The following is a 10,415-nucleotide window of genomic DNA, read 5'->3' on the forward strand; positions in this document are numbered from 1 at the left end:
ATCATTTTATTGAATTCAGTTATATGGCTAAAAAACGGATTTGCTTGCATATATTTGGTTATATCATATACTGTATTGTTATGCTATTGTGACCATTTGTCATTAAATTAGTTATCCTTTTGTAATTCAAGTACGGCCTACTATAGTGGACGTCAATGAAGATGATATCAGAATTGGTTCAGCTCAAATATGGCTGTTTATTGTGGTCAGAAGCAGGTATATACACAGAAAATCAAGGTTTAGTTGTGATCCTAATCACGCAGCCTCAGCTTGGCCCTCGATCCTCTTCTTCCTCAGCTGGAGTCTCCGCTCTCTCTCGTACTCCTTCATACGCATGACATAGCTGTGGGGGAGAGGGGGAATCAATGTGGGCAGACAAGTGTTGGATTACTCCAGGCTAGGCCACAGTTAAGACACTGTATGGATGTATTGGTTACATTTCTGATTATTTTTTCGCATCATGCATGTCACCATGAGTAAGGTCATCTCTGGCTAGTGTGGAAACTTCCACTATACAATACTCAATTAGAAGTTCAAATATTGACCAACAAATATGAACTCGGAGGTATACACCTCCGAGTTCATAAAAAAAAATACACAACTCAGTTGTGTATTTTGGCTACACTTTGAATTAAAGATCATAGGGCGAGGATTCCTGCCATTAATATTTTATTGTCTTCATAAAAATAAATAACTGACACGGTTGATTTTCAGAATTGCTTTTTCATGTCAACCGATATATTCTTGGTATTGTTTATAACTCGCATTACAAATCACATTTACAAATGTTTTCAGATAAATCCTTGAATATTTCCCATCCTTATATTCATATGCATTCCGTTTGATACTGTAGAATGCAATAAGTATAATACAAAATATTTACTGTATTAAAAATAATGGCGTGACACTAGAACATGTGTCACTTCGACCCAAACTTTTCCAATCTCACTTACTCCTCGTGCTGGCAGTAGTCCCAGTCATGTTTTTCGTGGCTGCAAGCGAGCAGGTTGGGCCAGTTATCCCTCTTGCACTTCATGACTTTGAGGAGATAGTGAGCACAGTAGTCCCTCTGCTCCAACGGTAGACGGGCCAAGTTCATTTGTTCCTGGGTCGCTACCATCTCTGGTGAAGTGGTACAACATGACACAATTCAACACAAACAGGTGTATACGAAGAGTGCTTTTAAACGAATTGTTTGACAGTTAATATACGTTTTGGGACATTAAAGGATGGGTGACAACATTCAGAGAAGACGGTGTTAGCAAGAGGGTCATAGCAATGGGTGCATTACATTAGTGAGACGGGGTCGTTGATGCTTTAGACAAAAAATATGGATATTTTTTATAGCCATTTCCACACAGTACACAGAGCAGATATGATAGATATTTGCATTAAAACAAAACACAGACCTCTTTCCTTTCTTTCGGGAAAGCCATAAAGGGGATCGAAGTCGTATTTCTTCGCTGGGTCTGGCTCGGTATCCCTTTCGGTGATATACCGTCTCGAAAGGTGAGTCCCCATGTTTCAGTGTCTTGGCAGTGCAGAACACCAGAACTAATAACGCAGGAGTCAGCGGCTACCCTGTTGGATATATATATATATATTTATACTGTTATACTCCCGTTCGGTCACCTCCAGAAACTACCTGAAGGTACTTCCGCCCTGGAACGGAAATAAACAACAGAACGTTCCGAAGTGAAACAGCAGCGCACATCAGTTCCGTGGTCGGTAATGCCCATCGGGTCCTGGCTACACCTTCACTGAATACATAAGTACAAGAGGTACAAATTACCAAATTACCCCCCCCCCCATGGGACCTATGAGATCGAAAAATATAAATGGGTTTCAATGGTGAGAAAGTAATTATTTTTCTGGTCCCAGCCTTTATTTGCCCCGAATTACACATATGTTGTTTGTGGATTTAAATGATAATTTTTCATGTCAAGAGTTTGACCGTTTATTGTGCAATTGTTCAGCTAAAGGCTGTAGAGAAAATACAATGACAAAGACTACACGTCTCGTATGTGACGTCACGCTCCCTGCGACTGGCGTGGACAAGACCGACAATCTCCCCATCGGCATAACTGAAACTCTCCACATGCCCCGACTTATAATGATTTTCACCTCTTTCGATGCTTTTATCCTCCCCTTGGAAAAAAGCCGTGAGGTGGAGCAGAGAGATCGACATGAGTTCCAAGTGCGGGTGGTGACGTATATCATCGGCCTCACAGAAAACCTAACATTATCAAACTTCTTCGCGAAATTTTTTAGTTTTCTTTGCATGAACAATTATCATTTAAATCCACAAACAACATATGTGTAATCCGGGGCATATAAAGACTGGGACCAGAAGGCAATTACTTTCTCTCCATTGAAACCCATTCGTATTTTTCGATCTAATAGGTCCCATGGGCTCTACCGGAATGGGCGTGACTTCGCCACTCTATAAGCCGTAGTGAAAAATAGTCAGTTACCACACCAGAAGAATGTATCACAAATATCTGCATATTTGAAACCTCCTCAAGGGCCTTTGCACTTATTGATGTGTCTAGTTTTGTGTTGTGCCTTTGTATAGTAGTTGAAAAAAGACAATAAAATATTTGTCAAAAAAACACGTAACTATATATAATATATAATACGTAAGCATATAAGTCCTTCTCCAATATTATTTGGAGAATGACTACTTACATTTTAAAGATAGCTTCGGTAAGGTTGCTTCGGATAGCCAAATTATTACCCTATTAAATCCTAGCAATATTTGTGTTAGATGAAGTTGTGTATTTCTGAGCTTCACAGACACCGGTTCGGGAAAGAGAGCCATGGTTTATATTTTTTTATTAGAAACATTGTTTATACATTGTTGATACCAGATAACCAGCAACAAAAGACCCCATGAATTATCCCCATGGACACTGAAAACATATGTCTCTCTCGTCTCATGTTAAATATGAGAGACCAGTGACAGAAGAGAACTGGGGCCTTCCAGCTATTAAAAATAAATAAATACGGGAGGCCCCAGGTGGCTCAGCCTGGGCATTGATTTTTTTTTCCCTGTAGAGTACAGCATTGAAACCTATCCTAACATTAGTGCTGCACTGGGCATGTCAGACGAGCTACGATTTTCCACCTGGACGCTGCATGTAAAGTTTAAATAATTTGAGTTCTGACCCTGGTTGACGCATCAGAGTACAGCTTTGTTTGACGTTCTAAAAACAATGGAATCCTAACAAACATTCCAATTCCAAAATGGAAAAAATAATCATCAGCGTCTCATGAGCTATCTGATATTTGTCCTTTTCCGTACATCCTTATGACCGTCCTTCCCAGCATCCAGCGCTTTGCTGAACGCTCATCATTTGTTCAAAACACAAAGCAACGAATTGGGACCAATGAAGTGAAGGTGAGATCTAAACTGTTGGTCTTATGATTGGTTAAAACCAGGCTTCTGGATTGAGATTAAAGCTGCTGTAATTAAGATTCCAGAGAAAAGTAAAGAGATAGAGAACATTCAAGAGCAAGATTTAGCTCTCCAATGACAGTCTAGTGACAGAAGGCTACCACATGATTTTGGTTTGTACAGTTTCTCTCCAGATAAACATGATATCACATTCACAATTCAAAAGGCTGGTGATCTGGCTATATAATTTATGACCTGGACCTTCACCCCGCTCGTAGGTAGATATTATTGGAATATTACAAATGTAGGTTATCAAACTGGAGGTCTATTTACATGATTTGTATTCTGTGACATTGCACAACTTCATGCAATGTTCAGCTTGTCATTAGCCGGTATGTTATCTCGGTGGACTTCAGCAATGCTGTATTTAAGCAGTAGTAGGCCAAAATGTCAAATCATATCTGGAGAAAGTTGGAAGATACATACTTTACAATTGAATGGTGTAGGCCCTTGTTTAACCCTTCACTATCCATCTACTAAAATTACTAATATGCGACATTTTGCCTGTATAAAGCTAGTTACCTCATTACTACAGTTAAAGAATGAACTCTACAAAACTGCATACCTGCAGAGCTTATTACCTACATTGATGTTTTTAAGGTGTCATGGAATATGTATTGCAATACTACATGTTGTAGTAAAATCCAATGATGTTGCTACAAGTTTAATACATATACACACACACACATGCATGTACGCACATACAAATGGCGCATACACGCTCCCACACACACATGTTTGATTTCCTCACAGTACACTGATAATTATACATATATAACAGTACCTTTTTGAATAAAAATGTGTATAAAATATGTCTAGAAACAGTAAAGTGCTCATTCAGACATTGCCAGAGTTACCAGTGTGATTTTGACAATAAATGTATGCGATGATTTTAAGTGTATATGAGAGTGTATATTGAGACATTCTGAATGTGTGATTTGTGTCACATGGTAAGAACTTAAACTCCAGGCTAAGACTGAAAATTCTACATCGCTCTGTGCTTCTCAGACCTTTGCGGTCAGCAGTCATCATCTTCAAAATGTGTTTTTTGCAAAGCTTTCACGTGACGCTCATATATCTTAACTGCTGGGCCGAGCCTGATGGACAGTCCAGTCAGCACGTCGTTACGCTGCATCAGCAGAAGGGACTTACCATCAATTTCCTATTGGAGAGTGAGAGATGTAGAGATGAATAAATATTTAATATTCTCTATCATAGTATTCTGTTGCGTTTGTTTGCCTTCCTGTGGTTGTTTGAGGTGTCACAGACCTACCTGAGCCTTGAAGGCAACTGCCTGTTCAGGAAACCCCACTGCTGCAAAATAACTGGCCACATCGGAGACAGTCCAGTTCACGGGACTCCCGCCAAGCCCCTCGGACTTCATGTGACTAAATGCAGTGGAAGTACTTTAGGTTAGTCCATCATCACAACACACGCCCGTCCTTCTTTCACTCCAACACTGTGTTCTCTCTCCTTCCCTCTTTTAAAACTGAAAGCGGTACTCACAGTCTGTCATCGAATCCTCCGTTCATCCCTTGTTCCTCTGACACACCCAGGTGCATGCCCACTTCTCCCCTGCACACTACATCTCCAAGGAAATAGACATAACACATTCAAAACGTTGTTGCCACACAAATTGCAATGGCTGCCTAAAGAGCTTCTTCTGCAAGGTAAATAAAGCCTAATGCAGATATGTTAATCTCTGGTTAGCTGAATACACAGAGGCAGGACCACAAGGGGAAATTTCACTCACACACCGCACACACACACACACACACACACACAGGCAAAAACAGACAAGTGCACACACACACAGGCACAAACACACGCACACACACACGCAAAAACAATCACACACAGGCATAATCACAGATACACGCATGCACGTACACACAGTCACACACAGTGGACTAAACTCATTTCGAAACACAATGGAAAGCAGAACTTACTGTTTATGATCGGAGAAGCATGGAATTGCATCTCAACCTGATCTAGGCAGGGAATAGGAGGAGGTGGAGACAGATCCTGACAATTGATAAGATATGCATTTGAAGTATGTTAAATCAGGAGCACGTAATGAATCTTTCACAGTGATGCCACCTTTGACCTGTAGTAGTGTACACACAACACACAAATACATATCATTACGCAAACAGAATAACACGTACTGCATATTCCTCTGCTGTGAGATGACTACAATTTCCCAAAAATGCCCAAATGTTTCAACCACGCTCTCCGCGGGTGCTCACATAAATCCGCTCTCTCGTACCACCTAGTGGCGAGCTCAGGAGCCGCCACTGCTTGCGTCCAGTTACTGTATATAATTTACTGTAGCGCCAGTTAATTAAACTAAAATGCCTACGGTGGAATACAAGGAATACCCTTTCTTGCATCAATAATAATAATTATTAGTATTCTTTAATAATAATAATTATAATTATAATTATAATAATAATAATAATAATAATGATAATAATAATAATTATTATTAGTATTAGTATTAGTATTCTTTAATAATATTATAATAATAATAATAATAATAATAATAATAATATATATATATATATATATATATATATATATATATATATATCTGTTACATAAAATGCATTTGCAAGAAGTTATTGAGCAAGTGTATACCATGTAAATCATTGGAAATAGTACACACACACTTACATGTGCATCTCTCTGTAGTGTATGGGTTGTGGCAATGCTGTCTCCTGGCTGGGTGCTCGTAGTGTGTGAGGACAAGCCGTCCCATGCAGGAAGGGATCTCGTCCTGGGCAGAGAATCTTGCACTGACACACCTAAGCATGGGATGACGGGGGTGAGGATGGTATCAACATTAGCACTACTAGCATCACAAGTCACACATATACAATAAGGGAATAATGTTATCAACCATACCACAATACTGCTGCAGGTGTTGGGGGCTTTCTGACGGTGACTGGGTATCAGCGTCATCTTCTAGGCCTGGTTTGGTTATCACTTCTTCCTCCTTCTCTACACTTTGGAGATCGTCTTGATCCTCCTCATCCTCCTCCTCCTCCTTCTCTCCACAACCTTCCTCCACAACCTTCTCCTGGAACAGGTGGGATGATGCAATATAAGATTATACATCCTATTAAACGGTGCACCTTCTGCATTTTAGATGATCCAACCATACTGCACCTGTTATACGCTATTGTAATATATCTTCTCCGACAGTATACCGTAGTTCACGTTCTACCTCCAAAGGAAGACGGTCGGGGCACGACCGAGTGGAATGCTAATTTAATTACACACCTTTAATACCCAACATAGTTTAGTGAACGGCGAGAGAGAGAGAGAGAGAGAGAGAGAGAGAGAGAGAGAGAGAGAGAGAGAGAGAGAGAGAGAGAGAGAGAGAGAGAGAGAGAGGAGAGAGAGAGAGAGAGAGAGAGAGTTAGTAGGGTCGTAATAGAGGGAGCCAGAGAGACGCGCGCTCAGGAAATGGCAGGGACAATCTCCAAACGACCGGCCTGAGCACATCCCGAGTTAACATTGACACCCCCGATGAGAAATAGATCCGGAATAAACTCTGTTTTGTGGCAATCAACCCCCCCCCCGCCCCGCCCCTCCCTCTCTTGTGTCATTAAGACTGGCCCGACTCTATGGTCGTGCGCGCTCTGTTATGCGCGTGTTTCTTGGAGCGAACCTAGGAGCGACCGTCTCGCCCCTTTGTAGACTGCAGAAAAAAAAGACCTTCGTTAATAAATAATAGATCGAAACCAAACCAATCTACATACAATTAGACCGCATTGTTCATAGACTCGCTCATGATGTAAACAGATCACACATCATGTTTTTTTTTCGCATGAGCGACAACACGGTAACAAGGAAACCGAGCGCAGGGCGAGCGGAGCGCGTCCCGCACGTGCGGTTGGGTGATCGTTCATTCGCCACCAGAGAGAGCCGACAAACAACGCAGTTCGGCCCACTGTGCGGGCTGTGGACGTGCTGTACATGTTAAGCTGGCCTCACCTTCCCAACAATGTTCCTGCCCTGCGCTACGCGGTTGCGATGTCGGTCCGTGGTCATATTTTCCAGCACCATCACCCCCCTCAACGGAAGAGTGATGTTCCCGCAGCGGGTCCTACGCAGCCGGCCTCTCGCGATCTCCCTCTCGAGAACCCCTTTGACTCTGCCTCTGGTCAACTTCTCCTCAGAGAGCCACTCCTGGCCGCTCAGGTGGCCCAAGATCTCTCTCAGTCCGAGTGGCTTGATCTGGCCTCTCGTCGCTGCAGAGTACGCTCGCACGTTTCTCTCAGAAAGGCTGCGGACAGATGAGACCAGTCTCTCTCCCAGGTCCGACTGGCCGACTTGAGCTGGCTTGAGGGCTACCGGGGGTTTCTGCGTTTCAATGGAAGTGGCTTCGTCGGCGGCGGCGGCACGCACGTACACGGGGCAAGTTTCCTTCTTCGCGTCCTCCGCTTCGCCGCTGCCCCTCGCGGCACCGCACGAACCCAGCTCTTTCCGATGGGTATCGGGTGGTGTTATTGTGTCGTTATCACAGTCCGTGGCGTTCACTCTGTGGTCATGGCTAAGCGAAGGGCAGCCAGCCTTCAAGTGTTGTCCTAATCCCGGGTCTTTCGGTGCACTCGCTTTCTCCCTTTGACAGCCGCTCCCGACACAGCCCGTCGTTGCACCACAACTGAGGCACACGCTCCCGCTACGGGGATCGGAAGACTGCCTGGTTGTATTTTCAGTGGTGTTGGTCGGGGTTTGGAGTCGTTGGTCTAGGCTGGGCTCCGAGTCTTCCTCCTGATCCGTGAAGCTGTGAGCACTATCGCCGTTGTTTAGGATGTGGTGGTGGTTCCGCTGCCTGGATTCCTCAGAGCCAGCGCTACAGGCAGGCGCCAACTCGGTCTTTTTTCTGCTTTTTCTCTGCACCTTCGCTGCGTTTCGATAGGATATGGATCCCTTGTAGCTAACTTTGAGCACGGTCTGTTGTTGAATCAGTTTCTCCAGTTCTGTCCTGGTTCGGTCTGGGTCTGACCCGTGTCGTCTTCGGACCATTCGACATATCCTTTCCAAATCCGGGCGTGCTTTTCGGGAGCGCAGAGAATCGATTGTTTCAAGGATCCATTCTCGGTACTTGGGTTCAGCCATTTTTTTCCAAATTAGATTCGTACAGGAGATATTGGGTGTTGTTTCAGGAGAAATGTTCCCTGGGAGCGCCGAGCCGCGGTGCGAGCCCCAGCTGAAGAATGACAACGGAAGCCTCACTTGTGTGCTCGCGTTCGTTGGCCACATTGTGCGCTTAAGGTGGACCGAAGATGGCGCCCGGTCCCCCACAGACAACAATTGACATTTAAGGTGGTATTATCCCATCTGAGCACCAGCAATTTTCTTTGTTCGAAGTGAAATGCCGCCGATTTAGAACACATGCCCGTTACTTTAATAATATTCCAAATAAGGTTGCTGTTCGTACTGAATATTGTCTATGGATATTCAGCTTGTAATAAAAGCCATAGCAAAATACATTTTGTTGTCTCTTTGTGGTTAAGTCATTTTAACTTTAATTTCTATCTTTTGTCGATGGTGCGTTGAATATAGCATGCTGTGAAATTGGTGTTGCCATGCGTAACTTGATGTTGGATGTATACCTACTGCCTCATGCAAGTTGTAAACCTATGCACAACTTTCTTCACTTGTCGTGATTTAAACTAATACGGAGATTAGGCTTACAACACGTATATTTCTTCTAAATCGGTGTGACCATGAAGCACGTAGACAGGTGTGCACTAGAAACCGCCTTTGATAAAGTTGTGTCCATGTTCAGGCTTACTTATTTACCGATGGCAAATCGATTTTTGGAGACGGGATTTTGCCAAACCATTGATGCAATTGGCGCCTTGGCGTTTTAAGTAGAATGGAACACTAGATTAATATTTCTAGTGGATGGAGGACTTCACCCGAAGGGTCGCCATGAAGTTACAAATTCGGATTGGAGGACACATCCATTGGAGTGACATTGGAGCCCACATCTCTTAACAGGCGTGCAGTTGCATTCCTGGATACAGATACGTGTAACTTTCTTGAATACAATACTTTATAAAGGCTAAATCAACATTCTGTAAATGTCCACTAGTTTTATAACATAAAAACAAAGACACTCTTTTTTCCCTTCTTTATTAAATTCAAAATACAAATGTAACGTCACTTAGCAGACTCTTATTCAACGGGACTTAGAATAATCACATTTGTCACCCACATTGCGGTCTCGTTCAGCAAATGCACCAGTAAGAAAGAGTTGCAACAATATCACATATCAATATTTTAATGTTTGACACAAACATGTCAGGTGTTTTTTTTTTAAACAGAATTCCAATTCCACAAGCCATAAAAAAGACCTCCGACAGTGTCTCCAATATCCATCTCAAGATCTGAGGGAACTTACACTGTAGGCCTAGCAATGCTGTCCCTTACATCACTGTACAAGCCACCTGTAAATAAATACAATACCAACTAATAAAAAAACGATTACAACTAATTTACAAAATAAAAAAAAACAGTTGGTGGTTGAATGTGTGTTTTGGGAAGTAAAGTAATGAAAGACAATAATTTGACATCATGAAAAATCGGAAGCTCCTAGTCCACCATCAACAGCACTAATGCATCCCCCAAGAGATTTGTGACCGATAGGCAGACCGCTTCAGAGAGTTGACATGACCTGGACTACAAAGAAGTCAAACTGCAGTATAGGCCTGAACAGTAAAACGCAAAACCCCAAATCAATGTTGGCCTCAGTAGTAAAATGATGGAAGACGCTAACTAACAGCAAAAATTCCAATCGATCTTAAATCGGCCCTATACAATTAAAAAATAGCCTATCCTTAGCATACCCAAGACAGCATTCTGTTATTGTCATTCAAACTTCAGTGGAACCAGAAAACACACATTGGTCATAAAACCTTTATAATAACGCTTAATACGC

General features: G+C 42.6%; 2 protein-coding genes across 2 annotated transcripts; both read right to left on the reverse strand.

Moving 5' to 3' along the window:
• Positions 1-62: 62 nt before the first annotated feature.
• Positions 63-1,656, reverse strand: ndufb7 (NADH:ubiquinone oxidoreductase subunit B7). The gene is made up of 3 exons (XM_079729526.1): positions 1,410-1,656; positions 954-1,122; positions 63-343 (listed from the first exon to the last, which is right to left on the reverse strand). The coding sequence occupies exons 1-3, from the start codon at positions 1,519-1,521 to the stop codon at positions 256-258; spliced, it is 369 nt and encodes a 122-aa protein (XP_079585652.1). The 5' UTR covers positions 1,522-1,656; the 3' UTR covers positions 63-255.
• A 2,398-nt stretch (positions 1,657-4,054) lies between these two features.
• Positions 4,055-8,587, reverse strand: samd1b (sterile alpha motif domain containing 1b; the record flags this gene model as incomplete). The annotated part of the gene is made up of 7 exons (XM_079759036.1): positions 4,055-4,619; positions 4,731-4,845; positions 4,964-5,045; positions 5,407-5,482; positions 6,134-6,264; positions 6,365-6,539; positions 7,460-8,587. 7 exons carry the CDS (start codon positions 8,585-8,587, stop codon positions 4,476-4,478), a joined length of 1,851 nt encoding a protein of 616 aa, XP_079615162.1. The 3' UTR covers positions 4,055-4,475.
• Positions 8,588-10,415: the final 1,828 nt, after the last annotated feature.

Source organism: Pollachius pollachius (assembly GCF_949987615.1).
Source record: "Pollachius pollachius genome assembly, chromosome: 2".
Classification (NCBI taxonomy): domain Eukaryota; kingdom Metazoa; phylum Chordata; class Actinopteri; order Gadiformes; family Gadidae; genus Pollachius; species Pollachius pollachius.